The sequence below is a fragment of the Triplophysa dalaica genome, chromosome 6, assembly GCF_015846415.1.
Source record: "Triplophysa dalaica isolate WHDGS20190420 chromosome 6, ASM1584641v1, whole genome shotgun sequence".
In the NCBI taxonomy this organism is placed as follows: domain Eukaryota; kingdom Metazoa; phylum Chordata; class Actinopteri; order Cypriniformes; family Nemacheilidae; genus Triplophysa; species Triplophysa dalaica.
In genome coordinates this window covers 23110039-23135935 of record NC_079547.1, presented here as the reverse complement: position 1 = coordinate 23135935, position 25897 = coordinate 23110039, and the positions used below count along the sequence as shown (strand labels likewise).

At 37.5% G+C, this 25897-nt stretch overlaps 4 protein-coding genes across 5 annotated transcripts; 2 read left to right on the top strand and 2 right to left on the bottom strand.

Moving 5' to 3' along the window:
- The first annotated feature begins 31 nt into the window (after window positions 1–31).
- Window positions 32–5895, top strand: LOC130425018 (potassium voltage-gated channel subfamily A member 10). The gene is made up of 2 exons (XM_056751048.1): window positions 32–195; window positions 4051–5895. The coding sequence occupies exon 2, from the start codon at window positions 4228–4230 to the stop codon at window positions 5893–5895; it is 1668 nt and encodes a 555-aa protein (XP_056607026.1). The 5' UTR covers window positions 32–195; window positions 4051–4227.
- Window positions 5896–13983: 8088 nt separating this feature from the next.
- LOC130424861 (uncharacterized) lies at window positions 13984–17195 on the top strand. Of its 2 annotated transcripts, none has more exons than XM_056750825.1 (5): window positions 13984–14095; window positions 14510–15326; window positions 15442–15576; window positions 15836–15903; window positions 16339–17195. In XM_056750825.1, exons 2-5 carry the CDS (start codon window positions 14519–14521, stop codon window positions 16657–16659), a joined length of 1332 nt encoding a protein of 443 aa, XP_056606803.1. In that variant the 5' UTR covers window positions 13984–14095; window positions 14510–14518; the 3' UTR covers window positions 16660–17195. The 2 variants fall into 2 exon arrangements, with proteins under 2 accessions (XP_056606803.1, XP_056606801.1); XM_056750823.1 differs by having other exon boundaries at window positions 15833–15903.
- A 2474-nt stretch (window positions 17196–19669) lies between these two features.
- On the bottom strand, window positions 19670–21929 carry rplp2 (ribosomal protein, large P2). The gene is given in 6 exon segments (XM_056750636.1): window positions 19670–19794; window positions 20233–20287; window positions 20289–20332; window positions 20413–20461; window positions 20801–20924; window positions 21815–21929. Coding segments are annotated over 5 exon segments (348 nt in total). The 5' UTR covers window position 20924; window positions 21815–21929; the 3' UTR covers window positions 19670–19717.
- Window positions 21930–23927: 1998 nt separating this feature from the next.
- rps26l (ribosomal protein S26, like) lies at window positions 23928–25501 on the bottom strand. The gene is made up of 4 exons (XM_056750635.1): window positions 25450–25501; window positions 24506–24683; window positions 24207–24337; window positions 23928–24020 (listed from the first exon to the last, which is right to left on the bottom strand). Exons 1-4 carry the CDS (start codon window positions 25450–25452, stop codon window positions 23985–23987), a joined length of 348 nt encoding a protein of 115 aa, XP_056606613.1. The 5' UTR covers window positions 25453–25501; the 3' UTR covers window positions 23928–23984.
- Between the last annotated feature and the right edge of the window lie 396 nt (window positions 25502–25897).

Here is a 25897-nt window from a genome sequence, read left to right as displayed (position 1 = left end):
TTTCTCCGGAGGCATAAGATTACTGAAAGAGAGAGAGCTTTAACACAGCACAAGGGTGTGCAGAAATCTGATTGTAACGCAGACTGAGAAGGGGAGAACAAGTCAGAGAGCGACACAGAAAAAGATGAGATAGGGGAGCTCAACCTGGAAGCGAACGGTCGTAGAAAGATCATCCTGTGCCGGAGTTTCTCCACGGTGGGTATTTGAGTTTGTTCTCGTCTGGGTGTGCTGATACTGCAGATAAGAGTGTGATGTCTGCGTTTAAACAATTCTGAGTTCATTTGGATTTCATGAATTGGTTGGATGTGTAGAGAGCACTTACAGATATTTGGAACGATACGCAAGATGTTGCTTATGCGTTATCCTTGTCAAGCGTTTTGAAAAGAGAATAATTGTAAGGTTTGTTTAATTTTGTTACGTTGATGCTGGATTGGAGTGAGACGATGTTAAGATGAGGTTTGGAACGAAAAGCTGAAGTAGTTCTTAAGTTTTTAATCTGAAATGTTTACATAAATTGAAATGTCCGTGTTTGAAAATCTTTAAATGATCCTTTATGTGCTTAACTGCTGTATACCTGTTTAACACTTTGCTTTCATTAAATCTTTGTGATGTTACAAACTAGCTGATACTGGTCTGTCTTTAAGGATTTACAAAAATGACAAATTAGGAAAAATATAGAATAGAAAGAGAGTCAATATTTTAAAGATTTCAGCCATGTGTGGAAACGCATTTTTCACACAATTGCTGTAATGTACAATCCAGCATGTACAGTATCTTATATAACATCCTTCACATGTTCGAATAAGGTCAGTGACCAGCCCTGGAGGTTTTAAAATAAAACAATGGGTTTCTAACCGTGATGCATGCAGGGAAACTTTCCCACACTGGTGATCGATCTTCTGGACGCATACGCACACACACACACAGCTGAAGGATATAGATGTCATCTCTGTCCGTGGTGCATTTTCACTTCTTCAGCAAAATTCCCAGACTAAGCACTGCAGGATAAGAACAGAAGCTACTGTCACTTGTAACCTTTGTTCAACCTGCCCTCGCTACACAACCGAATAAATGTGAATCTCTTTTTTTTAATACTTTATTAGAGCTTTGCAAACTAAGAAGGCGTCTTATAAATATGCGTAAAGTATAATATATTTGCACCGTCATCTACAAATATACCAGATAATGAAAGAGAGATCAAATAAGATAATATGCTCTCATTTCTTTTTTGCTAGGAGATTAGCTTTCTGTGCTCCTAGAGGTTATTGCAATTTCAGGTGAATAATGTAGGAAATAAATAAACATGAAGTATAATAAATAAATAATTTCAAGACGTGACGCATTTGATAACATCAACAAAAAGCATTTAGTTCAAATGCTATAATACTGTATACTGTACAATTGTCAGATGGGATAGTTAAATAATCAAATACAAATTCTCTAATCTTTATTCACCCTCATGTCGTTCCAAACTTGTATATGACTTTTTGTTCAGTGGAACACAAAAGAAGATAGTTTGAGAAATGTCTCTGAGATTTTGTGTCTATACAATGGAAGTCATTGGGGATGTTTTTTGGTTACCAACATTCTTCAAAATCTTAAGAAATAAAATCAAAATGGTTTGGAATGCCACGAGATTGAATAAATGATCAAATAATTTTCGTTTTGGGGTAAACTATCCCTTTAATGTATCATAGATGTACACTAATCTTAGGTAAATAACAATAACTTTAAACTGTGTGGTCCTATAGTCATAACACACTTTTGTGTTTTCTATTTATTTGTCATTTACACATTTGTCAGCCATTACTAGGGCATTTTTGAAACTATTCAATCTCTTTTGTTTTTCAATTAAGCCGTGAAACTGACTATCAGGACTCAAGGGCATTGCCTTCTAACAGTGAAAAAAATGGTTTGTTGTGCAATATGTTGCCGAATTAAACGGAACGTTCACGTAAACCACCCATCTGACAATGGAAAAGATAGGCCCTGCTGTATATTAATAGGGTCAATGGAATATAACGCAGTGCGAAGGTGAGAGGTGTGCGTTACCTTCCAGTGTAGCCATACAAGTTGTCATTGAGCCAAAGGCTTTTCTCTTTGGCGGCTGCAGGTTCTGTGGTGTCAAATGGTACCAGGGGCAGCTGTTTAAATCCCCTGTTCAGGTTATGGTTACCTGTCTCCATTAAACTCTCTGGAAAATAGAAGGCTGTAGATAAGAGGTCTGAACTCGACCTTTGACCTGCACCTTTCTCTCTGGCTGGGGGTGAACCCTGAGAGAGACACCAGAAGATTCGGAGTCTGCTTTAGTCACGTTCCGAGTTTTGAACTGTTAAATGTGGATTACAGGATGTTCTGGGATTAATCTGTGATGTGATTTCAACTAAAATCAAAAATAATTATCTCTTATCTTGTAAAAATAAATAAATATGTTATTCACTTCCAAAACAGAAGTTAATTGGGCATGGCATTGCACTTGAATAAATGTTAAAATTCACAATGTTTTACAAACACACCTCAAGACTTTAACATTAAATAGTATTAAGATTAGACAAGGGAGATGATATTTCTTACAGATTTCTTTTCTATGGAATCTGTTATATTCCAATATTTCAATTCATGATCAGTGAGCTTGGAACAACAAATATCACAAAATATGTGCATATATATGAAGACTTCGGTACCAAAAGGAGATAACTACATTTTTTCAAAAATCATGTTTTTTTGTTGTCCATTCGATGAGAAAAGTCAACATTGAGATGTTCAATAAAATTGACTTTTGATTGCATACATGACAAATCTGAGCTCAGTTTGTGACATTGTTGAGATCTCTTCTAAAACTTTGATGGAGACACTTGTGAGAGTTCTGATTTTTTGTCAGAAGAAAAATCTGAGACGCAGGAGACTTGAGCAAACATTTGCTCTCCATTTAATCTCTTTGATGTCTAGAAGATATTATAGAAATGATACATGTGCTGTTACTTTGGAATGGAGCAAACTCGACTTAGAAACCATAAGATCATTCTAAGAATGCTTCACTTGCATTGTAACCGTGTACACAATTTTTGTTTGTTTTCACAAACTGAAGGATAAAACTGAAGTTGTCTGTGATAACTGAAAGCTTGTGACATATTCTGTGTTTGTTTATTCTCTTAATAATTTCTTACTTGTGCTGTATACACCGTGTGTGTCTGTAGCCAGATTTGTGTGTGCTTGCAACTTTCTCCTGTCAACGGCTGTCTTTGTTGAGAAATGACACTATTAATTCCATATGTTACGCAGCAGCGCGAGAACATCTCTACTGCCTTTTAAAACTCTTGTTCTACACTACAGAAGACGTGAATTAAAAAGCGTGCAAGCGAGTTGTCACAGAAGCGAGATGATGATAAAGTACAGCTCTCGAGCACACTTGGCAGGGAGCACAAAGGACAGGAATATTTAGTTTGAATGCATTATTGATGTTTGTTTTGGCACGTTCAAGTTTTCAAGGAGAAACTAAAAGGCAATCTGTTCTAAAACACACACTAAGGGTGTAAGTGGATCCTGTAATTGACACTTGCAGTTATGGCCAACATGATAATAATAACTTCATTGCGTGCTTAAAAAAATGAAAAACTGCATATATTGGGCATATTGTACTGATCACAAAAATAAAAAAATCAGTTTGACTTTCTTCAGCAGAACCAAAAAGAAGATATTTTGAAGAATGTTGTTAACTGGATTTTCGCGTATTGGTTTTGTATCCATTGGGTTCCAGTGCTGTTCGGGTACCAACTTTCTTCAAAATATTTTATTTTGTGATTTGCGGAAAACAAGAAAGTCCAGAAGGTTTGAAATGACAACAGGCTGAGTAAATGATGAAATCATTGTAGTTTTAGTTAGAACTATCCCTTTAAAAATAAATCTCTATATTTGTTGCTTATCGTTTCGTGGTTCAGTTTGTATTACTTTAAATGTCTTTTATTGATTCACTGCCTCCCTAAGGTGCAACCTTACCTTCCATGCAGTAACACAACTGTTTTGTTCTCTTTGTCTTTAACTGCAGATCAGGTGACAGAGTCTTGGGATTCAGGGGCTCTGCTACAGAAAAAGCCAGGGTAAGCCAGCAACTTCCCTCAACTCTTCGCACTTTGGTGGGCTGGCTGGCTGGCTCGTGCTCTTGGCTTCCCGTCAATCATCATCCTGGGTTAGGAGCCCGAGGGAGTCCCCAGGGAGGGGAGGGAGGCCATGGAGGTTCCACTAGTCAACTTTGAGAACTTGGATGACATCGGAATCAACTTGGGAGACCCGAGCGACTCCGGATATCCGACCTCACCCACCTCAGATACCCCAGAACCCAACCAGGGGGGACATTCCCCAACACACTCGCCACAAAGAGGACGACGTCAGAGGCGCAGGGCAACGTCTCCCACAACGCTCAGCAAGAAAGGAACATCAAGTTGCAACAGTCTGATTTCCAACTGGAAGGTCCTGATGAGCAGCGAGGGAAATGAGGCTCTCTTAGGAAAAGTAGCCAAGGATTCTTGCGACGACTATTTCGGGGAAAGGGAGAAATTTGAGGACGGTGAGCAAAAAGTGGTCATCAATGTCTCGGGGATGATGTACGAGACCACGCTCAAAACTCTGAATCAGTTTCCGGACACGCTGCTCGGAGACCCAATGTTGCGGATTAATCATTTTGACCCCATGAGAAATGAATATTTTTTTGATCGTAACCGCCCCAGCTTTGACGGAATCTTGTATTTCTATCAGTCCGGGGGTAAGATCCGAAGGCCGGCGAACGTGCCATTGGATGTTTTTGCAGATGAGATGGTGTTCTATCGACTGGGGCATGATGTCATGGAACAGTTCAGGGAGGATGAAGGTTTCATCAAAGACCCTGAACCTCAACTACCGACCAGTGAGCTTCACCGTCAATTCTGGCTTCTCTTTGAGTACCCGGAGAGCTCCAGTGCGGCCAGGTCAGTGGCCCTAGTGTCTGTTTTTGTCATCACAATATCGATTTGCATCTTCTGCCTGGAGACGCTCCCGGAGTTCCGCGAAGAGCGGGAATACACGCCGACGGTCGTCAACCTAACCCGTGACGCCAACGGTACGCTCCTGTCCCCTACAGGTGCTCCGTATACCCACATCTCCGTCTTTACCGACCCCTTCTTTGTGATCGAGACTATCTGTATAATCTGGTTCTGCTTTGAGCTCGTAGTGCGTTTCGTGGTGTGCCCAAGCAAGAGTGAGTTTTTCGGCAACATCATGAACGTAATTGACATTGTTTCCATTATGCCCTACTTCATTACCGTCATAACGGAACTGATGGCCACCCATGAGGAAGATCCCACCGCCAACCAGAACATGTCTCTGGCCACCCTGCGCGTCATTCGATTAGTGAGGGTTTTCAGGATCTTTAAGCTGTCCCGACATTCCAAGGGTCTCCAGATTCTCGGGCAAACCCTGAAGGCCAGCATGAGGGAGCTGGGCTTGCTAATTTTTTTCCTCTTCATTGGCGTCATCCTCTTCTCCAGTGCCATTTACTTTGCTGAGGTTGACGAACCTGACACACAGTTCGTGAGCATCCCGGAGGGATTCTGGTGGGCTGTGGTTACCATGACGACGGTCGGCTATGGCGACATGTGCCCTATCACGTTGGGAGGGAAAATGGTTGGGATCCTCTGTGCCATCGCCGGCGTGCTAACCATCGCACTTCCAGTTCCCGTCATCGTCTCCAACTTCAATTACTTCTACCATCGGGAGACAGCACAGGCAGAGAAACTGGTGATGGACGCCGCCGCTGATGCCGCGGCAAACCAGAAAAGCGGATCCGAGGAGAAATTAGAAAGCAGTTACTCACTGGACAAGAGCAACGGGAACTGGCAAACAGGGAAAAATGGCATTTCTTAAGGATTGATATATTAAGCATGACCAGCAATAAGAAGACTGTACAACGATGCACTTACAGACTCTGTTTCCTTAATAATAGTGTGACAATTTAATTTTAAATATACATCCAATGCTATGTATATACCAACAATCTATGCAGAAATTGCTTTTCACAGGAAAACCTGAAATTGAAAACATATTTAGCCAAAGGCTGCTAAAAACATCTGACTATACACCTCAAAAGCACTTCTTAAATTGACTAAAAGGAACAAAAAACTGTTTGCAAGCATCCCTTTAAGGCTTAACGGTAATACAAACAGAAATGTACTGAACTAAAAAAACTAAATTGTCATCTTTCGTGAGGCAAACGGCTGCGTTTGATTAAGGTCAAAACAAGCATTTAATTAATTGCGATTAAGTGCCTGTGTTGCCAAGTCCCTCGCACTAATGCCGAGGAATCATGATTCTGCACTCCAAGCATCCGCCCGGCACCACCTTTTGCTGACGTTGTCGTTCCTGTCAAGTTTTTGCACTCACATCACCTTTTGTCTCTACTGCTTGCGAGAGAAAACCTTATGCCAAACTGTTATCCATCTTTTAATGTCACCGAGTGACGCGTCTTACAGCCCTGGTCATTGTCACACATTATCAGACCTATTTGGAATTTAACTACAGTATCTTAAGCATGAGTTATATTTGGATGACCCACAGTGCTTTGCAGCATCTGCTCGATGTCCCACATCTCTTCACTGCTGTTGCTGTTCTTATCAACACAACATATAGAAAAAGAAAGTATGCACTGTAGGTCTTCCGAGTCATAATTTTCAAACCGGTTTTGCCACTTCACAGTTTTCTCATGCAATGTTGTATATTGTCTCTCGTTGAACCGATTGTACAGACCCAAACGCCCACTGGCGAAGGAGATTTTGAGAGATTGAAGATATAGATCGCAACCAGCAGAATACAGCACTTATGTCATTAACTAAAAGGTTTTATTGGCCTAGATGCAGCCCTCTTCATTATGCACTCGGATAGGCGTGGCTGGAAAACGCACAAAACGTTTTGAAGTTATGCATGAATTCCCTTGAGTTAAGACCACTGAGCACAAAAAAACTTTGGGGTTGTTGTTGTTTCTTTTGGTGGAGGCAACAAGTGTTATTAAGAAGAAATTTTTCACGTATATAATCACTTTCAAGCCGACTTGACAAGCCAATCGGAGAGCATGGTTGCACAGCGCATGATGTAATGAAACCATTTAACAGTCAGCCATTGGAACAAATGCAGCGATTCATCAAATCCAGCCTAAACATTATTTTCAACATAATGAATTTAATCCTAGACTAGGATAAATCAAGCAAAATAAAGTCATATCTGAAATCTGAAATATGCAATTGCAGATAAGGTTTTATTTTTGCAGGCATGCAAAGATCGAGATGTTTATTTTTTTAATATGAGACATGATCTATAGCTTTCACAACACCTTTTCTCTATGGAAGGAGTAAACTCTGTTTAACACTTTTTTATTTTCTTAATGATTCCATTGCAGGAATTTGTGTTTCAGAGAAATTCTTCCTTCTTTATTTGCAAACACATATTGCACGGCTGCTTTTTATTTAAAAGCATAGTTGAAAAAATTTAACAAACAAATATTTGTTTCGAAAGCAAATTTGGATCATAGCGTTTCCGCACTAAAGCAAAGCAATACAGCACTTTTCAGGGAAACTGGAATACGTTTTCCATTAGGCTTGAAAATCAATTATGCCAGCAGCATTTTTCGGACACCTTAGGTATAATTGCAGAATAGATCTTGAAATGCTTTTATCATGCTACACAACTTTTAAAAGATGAAAAATGCATGAAAACTGATATTTATGAGTTTGACAAAATGAAAATGCTTTGACTTGAAAGTAGAAATATTTAAAGCTGTCCTCCATTGTGTCAATGGAAAATCTTACATATATTCCCTTATGCATGTGTATTTTATATCATATTATAGCGAAATATTGATAAAAAGAGGCGAATGTCATTTGCAAAGATTCTTACGAGTTCTGTTTTGATTTTATACAACTGTCCCACCGACAAAGGTGACGATGCCAGTGTTATGAGGTCATGATGGCATTTAGCATCTCATGAATGTATGCTATGGCTGTATGATGGATTTTGATTGTTTAAGCACTATATTTTATTCATGATATTCTGAGTGCCTTTTATTAAATATATATACCATTGTATGCCTCCATATTAATGTGTTTTGACAAGGCTCACAGATAACATATGAGGTAACTGTGTGCCAGAACATACAAAACTAAAAAAAAACGTCCTATACGTAAGAATTAGGTCAATAATTGACCACACAGGTGAGAGACAGGGCAACCATGAATAGTTGGCAAAACCTCTGGAGTTGTTCATAGATAGAGACAAAGCATTGTAAGATCCCACAAGGAGATCACATGAAGCTTTCTGTTACTGTGCAAGGAAGATCTCCAGTAATTTCATCATTTCTTTGCATAATATAATTATTCACACTCAAATTTCCTCTTTCCTCTTAAGGAAAATCTCTGTATAATTAATGCAATGTGTTTTAAATATTTTATAGACTATAAATTGAAACCTTGATATGGCTATATGACTACCATGCACACAAGAGCGTTTTTAGGTACCTTAAAATGCCATGTGCTCTTCTGAAGATGCCTGCTGAGGGACAGATTAAGGCAGACTCGTGGGCCGAGTAAGGCAAAAAGTTTTCAAGTAACAGTGCTTGAAAAACAATGGCCTAAAAAAACCGCTTGCTTGCTTGACATATTGCCGTTTCTATTGTAAATAGCTTACCAATGTGGGTCTTTCTCTTTTTAAAATTAAATTGCCCTCATAATGTTCATTTCAAATCTGATAACACACTTCTGTCCTGTAGTGACTATCCATCTTCAATGACATTAAGTTAGACGGCTTGGGCAGGGCATCTGTTGACTCCTCCCCTTCAACTGTCAGTCTGCTCTAAGCTTCATTTTAAAAACGCAAGGGCTGTTTTTATACATCCAATCAAATCGCAGGCAAAAAACAAGCCACGCCCACAATTGTCCCAATAAAATTGTCCCACAATTTCCCATAAAAACTTTCAGCATTTGAGTTCACCAAATACTTTAGCCATTCTTCAGCAGTGCATTTCGTACTGTCCTACTATTTGCTCCAAACCCAAACAAACTATTTCCAATTAATTTCATTCAACAAGCTGTTCTTCTGTTCTATTACATTTGCGTTTTAACAGTTATTTCAAGGCCCCATTAATTTATTTAAATCAAGAGATGACTGATTTTTGTCATTTGAATGGCGGTCATAAGTAGCAACCTTGTCTAGAGGTGAGAGTCCAGCTGAGACAATAAAATATTGAGTAGTGAGACGTCAAAGTAACCCAATACTGAACTATGTATATAGTATGTAAGAGAACGCTGTTAAGTTTTGCGGTTATGCAAGGCGAACGCTTGGTATTGTATGACTGTCATTTGAGTGGTGTCATTTCTGAAGAATGATATCCCAATATTTGTTTGTCAGGAAATGCATATATTTTGAGAGATGTATTTAACAAGGCAAGCGATGTCTGATGACGATGTACTGTAAGTTAACGTTAAACTGCTGTTAACATCGACTCGGAGTGTAATAGTTTGTGGGAGTGCTCAAACTATACAAAATTAAATGTTGAATGCAAATTCGTCTTAATTCCTTTTCGAGATGTTCAGGAACATATGAAAAGCATACAAATACACTATACAAATAAAGTTTGTTTTGACAAAAAATGACACCGCTCCACAGTTACACCGGTCACTCCACAGCCTCATCCAGGTGGCGAGAGAGGTGTCTTTAATTTTAATCTGCTTTTATCTCTCAAACCTGACACCTTGCTGATAACCCTTGTTAGGACCAATTAGGAGATTGGGGAAAGAAAAATCCCCCAATAGAGCCGGCACTCACCTTAATACCCCGGAGATACCCTCTTTCTCATATATACTTAACTGACCAGGTGCACGCTGAGGTCAAACAGGGTATAGAGGGAGATGTGGATATCAACAATTAATGACCAGCCATTTTGTTCTAGTCTTGCACCGTTTATACTGTGCGGATCTCTATGGCTCTGCGGCTGGAAAACATTACTAGCGAGTTAAGGCTCGCTAAGACTGATTACATCTACAACGGGCAGAAAGTGAAAGAAACTGACCCCTATAACCCGAGCGTAGTTCGCTTTGTACTTTCACGCAATCCTGATTAGCGAGGTAACTTTAGTGTGCGCACCAGACGAGGTGATTGGACTTCTTATCAAAGAAAGGTTTGCTTGGTAATTTGGAAAAGTGAATTACGCATGACATTAAGTATGCATCAGACAGACGCTTTTATCCAAAGTGATTTACACATTTTTGAACAGTGTGTGTGTTTCTTGGATTCAAACCAATAACCGTCATGCTATCCTCCGCCAATTGAGCTTGACTGAGTCTTCAAATTCGAAACTAACTCAAAACAGCATCACATTCAGTGGCACCTTTTTTTTATGACATGCTTGTTTATTCTTTTTTAGGCTTAGGGTTTCATGCTGTGCCCTTACCTACAAAATACTGTAAACAGATGACAAATATCCTCTAATGGCAACACCAACTTTATGTGTTCAGTCTCTAGGGTATACACCCGTTTCGCAAATAATTTACTATAAATGCAGTCAATCATGTTCACATGTGGTATTTAGTGACATATTTGAAATATGTGTTGTTTTGGGGTAGTCAATATAGAAAATATAACATAATGTTTTATCATATTATTGAATCAGTCAAAGTCACACTAAACCTTTGTTGATGGTGACGTACTTTGCATTTATCATTTTGAACGTCAGCTGTGATTCATCTGCATGTTTGGGTTACCTTAGGTGTCTAGCTCACTCATGTTTATTCCAAAACTGTCACCTAAGTGTGACGTAAATTTCAATCTGAAGTGACTATGGTATATCCCTTTGGAAAATGAGTGCGTCATTTGATTTACCTCAGTTTTACTACAAATACCGTACAGTACCTCAAGGATTGTATTGTAAATATAGTACATTTGGGGTTGTTGTATAGTTTTACTAAGAATAAAATTACAACACTATTGTTACTACAGTTTTACCGCTTTAACAAATTCCTATGGTCTCAAGTCTAAACACCTTTCAATGTTAGAGTAACGAAAGTACAACTTCGAGATACAAATGTATTATTTTAAAATATAACGCCTTTATAAAAACGTCATTATAATGCAAAAGATGGGTAAGAAAACGAAAGTCGTTTTAACAAAAAACGCATTTTAAAAAGTCTGACAAACCTCTAATGAAGCGAAATCCGAGCCCCGCGATGTACGCATGCGCAAGGCAATTGGCGATTGTGAAACGTCATCTGTGAAGAGTCGCATAAAAGTCAGGTGACATTTTTCATTTTGTTTACTGTGTTTCAATATGTACCAATTTTCAATGTTTTATTAATAACAACGTGGTAATTGTTTGTCTATAGTCAGATTCTTGGCTTGTTTCCCGCATTTAAAATTGCTATAATAATCTGCTTTTATTAATAATTATGAATTATTATTCAATTTAATATCATTTATTAATATTTAGTATTATTTTTATAATTCTTATTGTATTAGTACATTTTGAAAGGATATTCTTCCTGGTTGCAATCCAATTCAAAGTGACACAAGTAGCACATCATCATAAACGTTTGAATCTTCTTCATATAAATGCTGTCTATCAAAGTTATGTTACACAAACAAGAGAAACACACATTGTTTGTCCCTTACCCTCATCACAATTAAAGTGTTAAAATAGCTAATGAACGTTTCCTCATCCCATGAGGGATTTCCCCTGTTGCTTCAGGCCTGTCTCTCTGATTCTCCATTACACAGCTTTGCTACGCCCTGTTCATTAATTATTTAGCTGATGTTTTGGTCTCACTCAATAATTTAAAATGGTCACTGGTCTAATAACTGGAGTACAGTCCATAGTGAAATAACTGCAATTTGGCGAAGTCACCCGTGCCTGGGTTGTTGAAATGACATGTCAAGCATTGTCACTCAAAACAATTCTTCTTAAACATTCTTCATTAATATTTATCATTTTATAGTATTAAAGTGATATCATATTTTTGAAAGACCTATAAATTCGTTTTATGACATCTGTCAAACTTTCAAGTTTGTACTTTGTGCTCAGCCTTTCACTGATGCAGTTAATCAACAACACAACACAGATCATTTGGTCATAAAAACCAAGAGCAGTATTGGAGAGAAATACACATCTTTAGGAAGCATTTGTATTCTTATAGATGCAATATGCGAAAAAAATAATCATCTGCTGAGAACATATGTGTATGTTTGTAAACATAGCCAGATTTGCATTGTTAACGTTGAAGGAGATCTTCTCTTCATTTATTATGCCATCAAGTGTCCAGACACGTGTGCCGCCAAATCATAGATCTACATAAATTTGTTACATTTACAGCCATCTTTTAAATCTATTTTTACAAATGTGTGGCTTATGTACATCAAACTTGCATTTAGGGTCACCTCTAACACTGGCTACTCTTTAGATGACCAAAAAACTGGTTTGCTATTACACGGCTTAAATCTGAAATGTGTTCATCTGCACGTTTTTGTCTGTAAAAAAGTTAATTTCATAATTTCGACAATACTGATGTCATATTTAAAGGTTAAACGTTTCTCCGAATCTTAAAACAAAGGCAAACTTCCCTATACACATGTTTGTGTTGTGCAAGATTTCCCATAAACCACATTTTGTAGGACTACCTCTGGACACACCTGATGAGTGACACACACCTTCCATACTATGTTGCAAAAACTGACCTGTTTACAGTGACGTAATGCAGGACATGTTCAGTGAAATCACCATCAAGTAAACCACCTGCTTTACAGGAAAGTGTCTACATACAGTAAAGCATGCTATGCAGTGCACCAACATTATATACTTAGATGACCTCTAGTGGCCATAATATTGCACTGCTTAGCATAGACACCAAAAGGAAAACGTGTCAATATTTATTCATTCTTGAGTCATTCCATATGAAAGTGATGATCTTCACTTTCAATGTCACAAACACAACATTAGTTAATGCACTTTCTCATAAGGTTGAGAACAAGGACATTGTAAGAAAAAAGGTCTCCTGTAATAATATGTGCAAGCCTACATGCAAAACCATAGTGACCTAACTCTCTCTATAATATCAATTTATTAGATCCTCTTATGACCTTTTTTGGTGAACACGGTTCATGTTTAATGTGCAGTCAATAAGAAAAAGACAATGCCAGCAAACTTGTTTGACCATAAATGGAAATTCCCTCTCTCTTTAAAGTGACAAGACATGGTGCATTGTAGCAAATCCCGAAAGGAATGTCCAAATAAAGTCATAGGTAAGAGAGGAGGGTAAACTTTGTTATTGACGGAAAACTTTAAATGTCATTTAAACAATTAAATACAACAATTTAATCCCGCAATTTTACTTGAACCGTTTCATAGTTTCATTTTCAATATGTGCTACATTTTCCATGTGTTATCATGAGCTTGGGCAATAGTAAGACGTTTACAGAAGTCCAGGACTTTTTTAACCTTCAACAATTTATTTTATTTGGTTGTTAGTCATCAAATGAGATCTACAGTAAATGGCTCCGTGTTACTGATCTCTGAATGACGCAATCTCGGTCTCATTCTAAAGTGGCCCATGACTTCAAACCAAAATGTTTAGTTTAGTGAAAGGATCAACTGAAAATATTTAAAATATTTAATATTGCAAAAAAAAGGTGTATATCAGTTCATGCAAGGATATATATAGGTTAGGTTCCTTTTTATTTCGTTTTTATTTCCTTATTCGTGTCATAATCCAAAGTGGTCGAAACTGTAAACAACACCTGACGCGTTTCCCTGAAGGTGAGCTTTCGGAGCTGCGCAGACCAATTGTTAAGTACCGCGAGAGCGATTAAAAAACGCAGCTTTTATATTGGTCTCGCGATACTCTGGTGTTGAAGCCAATGCATCTGCGCAGGACCGCATGAAGTTGAGTACGCCTCTCACGAGCACGAGTTCACCTGGATGACGTCACACCTTTCGTTGATATAGGAGTGACTAACATTAAGCTCATATCTAAGAGACATTGAACGCGCAAACATTGGCATTCGTTCACCGTCGGAGACGAGGGCGCGAGAAACTGTAAGACAACATCCATTGTTATTCACTTAAGTTATCGTATGTTGGAATTTGTTTGTGTTTGGGCTGCTTGAAAAATTCACGCGTTGAAATGTTTTCAATTTTAATTTACATTATCAGTTTGGTATATGCTTTATTATATTGTTTATTAGGCCCCTATGTAGCGAGCTACTCTTATAAAAACTAACCCAGTATTTAGTAGCCTAGTAATCAAAGTAAAACTGTGTTTTTTGTATTACATAATTTAATCATGATATTTGTATTAAAATTTTGATAATGCAGTTAATCAGTTTGCTAAAAACATGGTTACTACACTTTTACTTAAACCATAGTTCATTTTTTTTAAGGTTGTCATGAATACAAACGATTATGGGTCAACTATGAATGATCTAAATAAGTTTTTGTTGTTTTTTACAGTAAGACAGAATGGCGTCCTTTTCAAGCGAACAGAATACACAGCCCAGCCCCCAGCTGCTGTCCGTGGGAGAAAAGGACCGTAAACGACTTTTAGAAGTGTACGTCACACGAAGTCTGAGCCTGAACGATGGATCCCAGTGTCCCAGGAGACAGGAGCAAAGGTCACATAAATGGGTCACCATAGCGGAGCGGAAGAAAAGAGATCGCAAACATTCCAGTGACACATCCCTTAACTTGAGTGTGCAAAACTTCGTCGCAGATGAGGATGTTGTACAAGAGGCCTTCGCTGCATCCGAACCAGACAAGAAGGTTGAAACGTTGCCTGAGAAGAAATTCAAAAAGTGGAAAATTAAAGGCAGTCTCCGTCGCAACGACGGCTCTAATGCGTCACAAAAGTCTAACAGCAAACCGAAGAAATGGTATCAGTCAGATAAGGTCAAGGAAGATGAAAATGATGTTTTAACTCTCTCGACAAATACTGCTGGAGATGCTCAAACGAAGAGGTCAGATGAATTAGAGCATTCTTTAGAGGAAAGGAAAACCAAAGATGGCAAGAAGTCGAAAAAGCCCACAGTATGGAAGAGTTTCTTGAACTGGTTTTCCAAAGGAAACCAGGAGAAAGAACAAGATCCTCCGACAGCCGAAGAATCACGTCCTGTTTCACAACTCTTGACACCGCAGATCTCCTGTTTGCCTTTACCTGAGACCCTTTCGAGGAGCGATAGTGGCCTGCGTCGTTCCAAAAATATGAAAAAGAAACAATCCAGCAGGAGATCAGCAAAATGGAGGAGAAGTGGAGATATGTCTACAGGAAAGCGTACGTATCTTGCTCATATTTTCTACATCTGTGCACAACTTTGTTTTTTTCCCAGTTGTGTTGACTTAAGGTTTCAATATCTGAAAAAGATCTAATGAACTTTTCCCTTACATAGCTATCGAGGTGGAGGCAACCGACTGTTATTATGAGAAAGTGTCGGAGGAGCTGGAGAAAATTGTGCATGAAGTGAAGGACGGTCCAGCCGATGGGAATGCTGCTTTGCAACCAACCGGCCAGAACGGTGTAAAAAGTGAGTGTTTTTTAAAACTACACTTTGAAAATGCAAGAAAATCATTAACAAGAGCCGATTTCTATATCATCCAAACCTTAAAAATGTTGAAAATCTTAGGTGTTGAGTTTTTCAGATTAGGTTTTCTCTAGACAAACAAAGTAATTGTACAAGAATTTTGTAATCTACAATTTTGTAGAAAAACAAAGAGCACAAAGTGTATTTGCCAGAATATTTCCTCATGCTTCTGTTTTATTTCTGCTTACTTTTGCTTCAGAAGACTATGAAGATGTTATAAAGAGGATCACAGAACTGATAAAACAAGAAGGCGACTCTATGGACAACAAGGTGGGTTACTTTCATTTCATTACCTCTCAAAGAAATATTTTTCGTTTTGCAATTTCATCTGGGTCAGTCGAAAGGATGAAAGTGGAGAACTCCTCCCCTTTCGTTTTAACTGTACTTTTACTTAAGTAGACGCAAAGTTACAATAAACATTATATTGTTCATTTTCTTTTAACAAATTGTTAATTGTACTGATCGTCTTAATTATACAATAACAGAACTGTATGGGTGGGTACACTAGGCCTAATTGATATATACTGTACATATTAGACAGGATGTTTCATGTTATGGCTCCTATAGTTGCATAGTTACTATACTTTATTTTTCTGGCACGTATTGACCAATCAGCATCTAAAACAGAGGAATCTACATTTTAAAAAGTTCATTTTACACATAGGAATAAACATCTAATGTTCTCTCATAACCTGTTTTCTTCAGCTGAAAGACAACATGGTCGTGAACTCATTTCTGGAGGGCATCTCCTATAGATCGTTCCAGCAAATGGCCGACCAGTATGTACAGTCTGAAGTTCCTGATAAGAAAACCCAGCGGCCCGTGGCTGCGCCAGAACTGGTGAAGTTCGCCTTTACTCTGGATTTTACAGCCAGGGTGGCTAATCTCCATCGCCAAGCTACAGGCCAAGTCATGGGCTTCGGGAACCAGTATCTCCAAGATCGCTTTACTCACATGAGTGAGAGTCATCCACATCTCAATGACACTAAAACAGAGAACTTTGACCAAGACTACTCAAGCATCTAAAAAAGATCTACTCCTTTCGAAGACTTGCTTCTTGGTACAACATTGAAACCTTATACCACCAAACTGGAGACATGATGGTGGATATACTATAGACTGATTGAAAACTGTGAAAAGGTGTTAACATTATATTAATTTAAACATTTTTTTTATAACAAATTGATGTAAATCAGTACTCCTGTAGCTCAATTGATAGAGCATTTTGTCAGCAGCAATTCTCAGGGAACAAATAAAGATCGAACGTACCTTGAAAGTACCTTAGATGCTTTAATCGTCAGCAAAATACATATTAATGGTGAAGTCTGATGGCTTTTTTTCAGAGAGAGATAGAGAATAACATGAACAGTACCTCATCGTGAAAATTGTCAAAATATCTATGAAGAAGCCACTTGCGACAACTAGCAAACTTGCATCTTAATACAGGAAATCTTAGCATGTAATCCAATGTTGTGTATAGAACTGAGAAATATGTTGTAACTGTGTATGCGGGCGTATACAGAATATGCTGACATTCTGAATAAAAACATATTTTTTATAAACTGTGGTCTGTCATTGCCTTTCATGATCATTGTTTTGCATTAAAGCTTTTTAAATTGAAATTATACATTGTAAAAGTTTACTAATAATGCACAAAAAACAAAAACATGAAAAACTAAAATAAGAGAAAACTATAAACATACAGTATATATATATATATTGTATTATTTTAATGAAACACGGGCAGGTCATTTCAGGTCTGGGGTGTGGAAAATAGAGCACCAAAGATGGAAATTGTAGAAGAACGAATCTGAAAAATCCAAGAATGAGATCAAATGGCTAAAATGGTTTTAAAGGGGTTGTTTACCCAAAATTAAAATTCTTTCATCATATACTCACCCTCATGTCACTCCAAACCTGTATGACATTCTGTCTTATGCAGAATATAAAAGAAGATATTTTGACTTACACTGTATGAACACAATACTACTGCGACATTTCTCAAAATATCTTCTTTTGAGTTCCACAGAGGAAAGAGTCATACACAGACTTTGAAAGACGTCAGGATGAAGAGGCTAAACGATGACAGAACTTTTATTTTTGATTGAACTATCCCTTTAAGATCTTAAATTGGGTCAATTTGGATTTCATGAAAAACTTTACTTGTTTAATTTGTTTGGAAAAGTCTTATGCAAAGTAAAGAAGAATTGCAGCTGTAAAATCATGTTCTGTTTTAAATTTCTGCCAAAGCTCAGAGAACGAGCGAAAGTGTGATTCACCCAGCACAAAAATCTGTTTGATAAACAACAGCATTTGTTCAATGATAACAATGGTTCTGAGATAAAGAACCTTACCTAGAAACTGTATATACTGTACACAAACCCAAAGATCAACATGGCAAAACATTTTTGTATATTCATAAAAGAAAGCATCCATAACGCATTACTGCAATGACTCATTGTACCATGCACTGTTTATAAAATTATGGAATAATGAAACTTACTGTCAAACAAAAATACTGTCATCATTTATTCACCCTCCTATCGTTTAAAAGTGCATATGACCCCTTCCTTTGTGGACCACATAAGAAGATATTTTGAGAAATGCTTCAGTGGTTTTGTGTTTATACAATGAAAGTCAATGTTCAAATTACAATCCAATAAAATGGAAGGATAAAGGACTGCGGCTATCCGATAAAACTAAATTACTTGTTAAATATGTGACACAGAGATGGATACCACCATTTTTCAAAATAACTTATTTTCTGCTCTGCAGAAGAAACTCATACAGGTTTGGAATGACATGAGGGTGAGCAAATGATTAAAGGATTTTATATTGGGGGTGAAATATCACTTAAAGCCATACATAAAAATATTTATACATTGTATAGAAAGGTGAAAAGAGGCATCTCCAAATGCTTTTAGACCTATTCTCAAAATTAACTTCCCGTTTTTGGCAGCTGCTTTAAACCTGCTTCCATGGACAGCTGCCAATGATGAACAACTTTTACCAGTGAAACATTTGCTCGTTGTGATCATCTTGAACAGCATCTATGTACTTGGGGTGATAATAAAGGTAAGAATAATGGAGCTTGCCCACTGGTCCTCATTCAGCTCTGTGGGACTTAACACCACCAATTCAATTTGAAAATGAAATGTTATAGTGTATCCATGTTGGTAAGCTGATACACAATGACTCTAATGACTTTAGATTCCACAGATGGTCCTTGAGCTTGTGGTAGTACTCTTCCGGCTGCTCTGAATGAATTTTAAACTCGGAACTAACTCTGATGTCCAGTGCTTCCCTATCTCGAGGGTGTCATTACAGCTGTTGTATTTCATTGGAATGTCCCAATATAAGATATTTAATTATTAATATGAAAATTACTATCAATACCATCACATTGCGACACCTCAAATATAAACACTGTTCAATGTTGATGGAACCAAAATCAAAACTTCTTCAAATCTTCGGTAATTAGAATTTTGTTTTGGAAATAAACTGCCAGCTAAGTTTGCTTTAGTGAGCTAAGGAGCAGGCAAACGTTAAATTTTACGATACTTATATAACAGATCATTTTAAATGTCGTCATTTATATCTCGAAGAGAGCCATAAGATACCGAGTAAAATAACAGTCAAGCCTCTGTTTATTTAGAGATAGAGAGTCTCCAGCCAGAATAACAAGGCACTGCCACTGTGTGCTATTGTGTCACCTGATCTAATTTTACACATCACAACTTCAGACTTCTGATTGATGGCCGCAATAACACTATTGACTTTTCACCTGAGCAGGCTCCAGGAGGTTGGCTAGGCACACGTTGTGATTTTCAAACCTCTAAGCAATATGTCTTATTTTGAAAAGGTCGCTTTCCTCAAACAGGTTTTTTTCACTGAGATGGCAAATATTCAACAAGAGCTGAAACAGCGAATTTTCTCAATTTTGTGCGGGAGTAAAACGTTTTTGAACCTGTCAAATTTCCTAAGCAAGGTTAATTTTAAAGTTTTACAGACCAAAAAGGAGGCACAAACATTTAACTCAAATGTTTCCTTTTTTATTGCGTTTTTTAGAAATAAAAAAGACAGATTAATCAAAGAGGCCAAAGCCCATGTCTTCGTCAGACTCTTCGGATTCGTCTTTCTTCTCTTCCTTTTTCTCTTCCGCTGAAAGGCAAAGCACATATGCAAATGTCAAATCACACACGCACTCACACATGCAATCACAAGTTTTTTAGCCCTACACTTTATGTTCAAATTACAATCCAATAAAATGGAAGGATAAAGGACTGCGGCTATCCGATAAAACTAAATTACTTGTTAAATATGTGACACAGAGATGGGTTTACCATGATTGGGATTTGAAAAAAAGCAGTGTAATGTAGAGACTATAAACAAATGAAATTGAAAAAATGTGACAACAACACATTTTCGCAGCAAATTCCTTGAGACAGGCATTTTGAATCATCAACAACATCATACTGTAATTGTGCTTTTATGACTACTTTGTGTGCCATGTAAGAAAGTAACAGCATGTAGTTCAGTAAGTGATGAATTTTTGGAAGACCTCCTCTTTCAAACTTTGTGCATGAACAAACTACCCACCTGCAGGTGCTTCGACAGCAGGAGCGGCCCCGCCAGAAGCAGCTACGGCAGAGACCGGCCACTGCACCACCTGCTGGTACGGAGGCTAACTTAGATAGGCCTGCAGGAGGAGATAAGAAGTTATAGCTTTTTGACATTATGTACAACAAAATCCACACTAACAAAGAAGTTCAATCTTACCGGCATTCATGACTTCATTGATGTCCTTGCCATTAAGCTCACTAATGACCTATTGAGTGAGTAATAACAAAAAGCATAAGAGATATTGACTCATTTGAGAATTAAATGCTACAGGTAAGAATCTGTCCTACTTACCACAAACAACATAGAAACAAGGGCACAAGAGAGCAACTCTTAAAGCAGTCACTTTAGTAATATACCAGAGATATTTTAGACTTCAAGGTTCTTAAAGTGTCACATACATCCAATGTAATGTAGTAATGAGGATTCATAAAAAAAATATTGGTACTAATTCAAATAATTCAGCTAAAATTGGACGTGGTTGATGAAATTATGAATATCTATTACTGGGTTGATTTATAAGGATTACAAGACAAACTAAACCAACCTTGTTAAGACGCTCATCGTCGGCCTCGATTCCAACACTCCCAAGGATGCTTTTGATGTCTTTAGCGGATGGGTTGTTGTTGCCACCCAGCACAGCCAACAGGTAAGCGGCCACGTAACGCATTCTACAGGAGAGATTACACACAATCACACCCGGTTAAATACCAAGCAACCATCCCATTCATCAATAATTCATTTTATTGCACTTTACATAACCTAGTTGATCACTTAATACACCAAGCAATCCCAACAACAACAAAATATTCTTTAGATTAATTTCACAATTATGCTGCAGTCACTCCCTGAGGTGCCACAACATGCATTCTATTTGCGATTATCCATAATCCACAACAACCGCTAGAAACCGGACATGTCACTTAATAGTGGAACATGCCAGAGCCCGTGAATAGGCATATGCCACTAGAAACCGGATGTGACACTAAATTGAATGGCATGATGTGCCAATGGGTTCTGTGCGTGAGATGCCATTCCACCTCGTGTTAAAACCCCCTATTTATTTTTAGATCGTGGTGTTACAATTCACATTTTTTGGTCACACTGACAGCATTTTAACATATTGATCAGTTTAAATTTGTTAATATACTAAATGTATTAACCCACAGTCAAAACTCATTTATATGCGAATCAATTTGTTAGGAAACATAGAAACATTAGCTTAAGAAGCCCCCCATTAAACCAAACGTGTTCTGCGTGTATATATAACTTAGGGTGGAATTGTTGTCTTCAGAAACACTGTCATGTAGCAAAAACTATTTTTCGATCCCACATTACACAATTGAAAAATGTGCAAAGTCTCCCACATTACAAGGACTTCAAGAAGACAAAATGGAGTGTAGCTTTAGCATTAACTAGCTAACTAGCGTCAGCTTGTTGGTTGTTACTGAGCAGAAAAAATCTGTTATATTTAAGAAACTGTAGTATATGAAACAATAATTAGCATTTATAAAAATGACTCGATAAAGGTTATGGAAGGACATTTTTAAAGAAAACGTACTTTAAGTCTGTGAAAGACACGAAACGTCGGTCACGCTGCAATATCCGGAAACGAGAGAACGAATAGAACGCACAGAGGGAAAGGACTAAAGGGCGTAACAGTACGCAGCAATATGATTGGCTGCTCGAGCGTCGTGTCAAAATGACAGATGCTGATTGGATGCTGTGTCGACTTCCGAGACCGGGCATCCAATGAAGTGTGTACAGTCTGTCAATGTGCTTGAACTTGGTGGGAGCAGCAATAGTGTCGAAGTCATATTTAATTTGTAAATATGATCTTTACAGACAAAAACTTTGCTTTGTTTGCATGCTTTAACGTCATTTATCTACGTGTGACGTAAAACATTTTTAGCTCCTATTAGCATGACCATTTAAAAAAATTCTTACATTCCTGTTTTTGTTACAGTTGCTATTAATTCCATTAAATTTAAGTGTTTGTGTTTACATTAACATTCTTTTGAAAAATAACAGAAACAGCCCCAGAGACAAATATACAATAAAATGACACAATGTTTTTATTAACAGAAATAAAAACTCGCAACGTCATAAATGTGAATCACAGACTCATACTCAGATAAAACATTTCACAGCTCTAAACACAACTAAAACAAGATTTTACTAGAATTGATAAGACAGTGTCATGTCATGGCATGTTCCTCTAAATCCGGAGTCAGTAAAGTCTGTAGAATGCTGAACAGGGAATCATGTGTTTTTTTGGGTGGGTTATCAATTTCATAACCATTCCTAAAGTTCTATTAAGTTTTCATCCTTCTCTTGTGTAAAGAGGTATGAAACTAATTCCAGGATCAAATCCCAGATTTTCCTCCAGCTGGTCACATACCACATTTTATAGATGAATTCCCCGAATAGAATCAATAGGAAGAGTGCAAGCAAACACATGAAGATTCGGTCAATGTGGTGAAGCACCTTCTCTTTTAATGTGCGTTGGTCCCATGGCAGGGCAGCACGAGCCTCAGAGTAACGACTAAAATGGTAGAGAGCTTCCTCGTCGCTGTTTATCTCCTCTGTCTCCAACTCAGTCTCCTGCAGAGGTCCGTCACCTTCTACCATTGTGGTCGATGGTCTCTAAAAGTCGAGTCCTTAAAAACTGCTGTTCCTGGAAATATAAACTTGTGGAAACAGGCCTCTTCTCGAAACTCTCTTCAGTTATTTGTCCCAGAAATAACGCTTGAAGAAATTCAGTTGATGACAGTTTAGTTTTTTTCTCTCTTCTTAATCTAGATCTTGTGTCTTCGGTATTTGAAGTGTAAAACACACAAAGAATTCGTATTTGGATAAAGTGAATTTATTTAGTATGTGGCATTGCCGGAGTGCGTCTGAGAATATACAAGGCTTATTTAGAACTCACACCTCACTAAGTAGATCACTGAGACTTAGTGACACTCAGCAGTTTTCAAAATCCTGTATTTAATTAACAGATGGCAAGTAGACAGAAAAGTGTTACAGGAAGAAAGAAAAAAAAAAAAAACTACTGCCATATAGTTGTTTAACCCTGTAATGTGTGAATTATAGAATCAGTCAAGATTAGTTTCCCTTGTTGTTATTGCTTTTAAGACATGTAAAACAAGATTTAAATTTTATGCATCTTCATTTATCCACAGATGTCTTAAGTCTTTTCACCAGATCGTTTCTGTTTAATTTCATGACACTAGAAATATTTCCCAATCTGTATTTAGTAGGCAATGATTTTTGAGACACTTGTTGCCCTGTAGAGTACTTCACTTTGTTTCAGAAAAATGGTTCACTGATCTGGTCGGAATTAACTAGGTCACCTTATCCCTGTTCCCCATTGAGAAAAAATTATATGGATTAACTTTTATGAAGAGTAATACTCATGATGCTACTCCATAAAAACTACTGTACTGTGCATAAAAACTACTACTGTCCCACACCATATAAGGCTTCACAGAAGACAGGTCACTTTGTTCCCATCAGGTAATGTTAAATAAATCTTGAGGACCGTTAACTTTGATCTTAATTCCTTCAACACACAACTAGAATTGTTAGATGCAATGAGCCTATAAAGATAATAAATAAAAGTTAGTCTTAAATGATGTTTTCAAAGCAACAAGAAGGAAAAAGAAACAACACAGTGATCTTCATTGTTTTATTTGTGCATAAAATGCACAGGATGTAATTGCCGATTATCCTCACATGGGTTTTGGAGGTGCCCTTGGGGGAGGGCCCTGCAAAAAAACAGAAAAAGAAGAAAGGTTTAGATATAAAAACACTCAAAGCAACAAGTTTAAACAGTTTAAAATAACATTTTTTTTATAAATGTTACAGTTATCCATATTATACAAGCCAAGATTTGTTTTTGCATTACTTTTTTTAAAACAACTGTATACATGAGAGGTGGTCATTAGACTTACACTAGGCCTGAAGCGAGGTGGTGGTGTTCGGTCCTTACGAGCATCACTGGATCTGTTTCTCACCACTTTACTGTGGATGGCGCAGCTAACACAGTAATGCAGCTTCACGTAGAGCTTGGGCAATACATATGCTACACAAAAGAGTAAAACAATGAGTGCCAGGGAAACAACAGAAGTCAAGTATAGATTTCAATAAACTGCCATTTTTGGAGAATTGCAGATAACCCTCTTTTCACACTGGTACTGAAAGTGATGAGCATTTAAAAAACAATGTGTTGATTATCATGACATGAACTCACAGTCAAACACGCTGGCCTCTGAGATGTCTCTCACAGCAGCGGCCTCCACAATGTTCCTGATGACAAACTTTTTGATGGCCTTGTCCTTAGGAACGCAGCGGGCACAGTTAGTGCAGCGGATGGGCTGGACATGTCCACGGCCCTTCTTTGCGCGTCCGTTGTTCCTTCTCTTCTTAGTCTGCCATTTAAAAATTGAAACCAAACATAAATGTGTTAGGATAACACCAAGATCTTATTTGTAAACATCAGATAGACAATGTAAATATCAGTTTAATAAATGCCATAAAAACGTTAATACACATTTGTTTACAGTAAAACAAGAAAACTATGTTATAAAAGAAGGAGTGGGAGACCACTAAACAATAATATACATGTTATAAGCTTTATTAAAGTTTTACTTTTGGAATCGTGGAACAGTACAATGAAGTGTGACATTTTTAAAGTGAGACAATTTTGGTTTTGACAATTTAATTTCTTTAATGTGAAACTCACATTATAATTAAAATATGTATAAAACATGGCTTCATACTACACGTAATATATTTCACAGTGCAGTATTGTGCCCATCGCAACAGCATCAGGCTGCTTATACTGAACGACTACAACAAGAGACGTCTTGATATATATATACGCACATAATCACACATGTTATGACATAAAGTAGTTTGTCGAACTGACAAATTCGTTTTTAAGTCCATTTTTTTCATATAAAAAATGTGTTGGGGCTGGCCATGCGGCGTGCTGCTACAGCAACAGCCACATGCTCGGTTGTACACAATCCTCGTCCTTTAAATGTGCAATACTCCGAAATAACAGGTCATATCTGATAAAGTCAGACACTTTACTAAATATATATTGTGGACATGCGTTTTATGTGTCTACATAAAGCAAATTTCAACAAATATAACGCGTTCCCCGATCGTTCAAAACAGCTCGAAACTCACCATCTTGAACGAGAGGCAGGAAAGAGGACCGGAACAGGCGAAGCGGAAGCAAAAAAACGTCCACGGCTAGATACATAATAAAAGTTCATTAAATAATGATGGAGGGAATTAAATTGTCCGTTTGTGTTTAGTTTAAATACGTTTTTTTCTTGTGTTATGTTACATACATTACTATATCATACAGTGGCACGTGTATCCCTAATAAAATTAATCGTTTATTACAGAAGGGCACGTAAATGCAGTTTAAATGTCATGTAATGTTTAGTCATACTATAAAAAAACGAGTATGTAAAAATAATTGCTAATTATTATGTCCCGATAACATATCAGTGAAACAAAACACACGAATACTACTAGAACCATGAGTAAGGCACTGGAAACTTTACTTTTTAAGTTTGTTTAACTACCTAAAATAGCATAATTGAAATATTGATTATGTGAATACTAC

Coding starts and splice junctions, on each gene's coding strand:
- LOC130424861 (XM_056750823.1), top strand. CDS start 14,519: ATGGCGTCCTTTTCAAGCGAACAGAATACACAGCCCAGCCCCCAGCTG. Junction 15,327..15,441: donor AGATATGTCTACAGGAAAGC/GTACGTATCTTG, acceptor TCCCTTACATAG/CTATCGAGGTGGAGGCAACC. Junction 15,577..15,832: donor CGGCCAGAACGGTGTAAAAA/GTGAGTGTTTTT, acceptor CTTTTGCTTCAG/AAGACTATGAAGATGTTATA.
- rps26l (XM_056750635.1), bottom strand. Junction 24,338..24,505: donor AGAGGCCAGCGTGTTTGACT/GTGAGTTCATGT, acceptor TCTTTTGTGTAG/CATATGTATTGCCCAAGCTC. Junction 24,021..24,206: donor CACCTCGCTTCAGGCCTAGT/GTAAGTCTAATG, acceptor GTTTTTTTGCAG/GGCCCTCCCCCAAGGGCACC.
- LOC130425018 (XM_056751048.1), top strand. CDS start 4,228: ATGGAGGTTCCACTAGTCAACTTTGAGAACTTGGATGACATCGGAATC.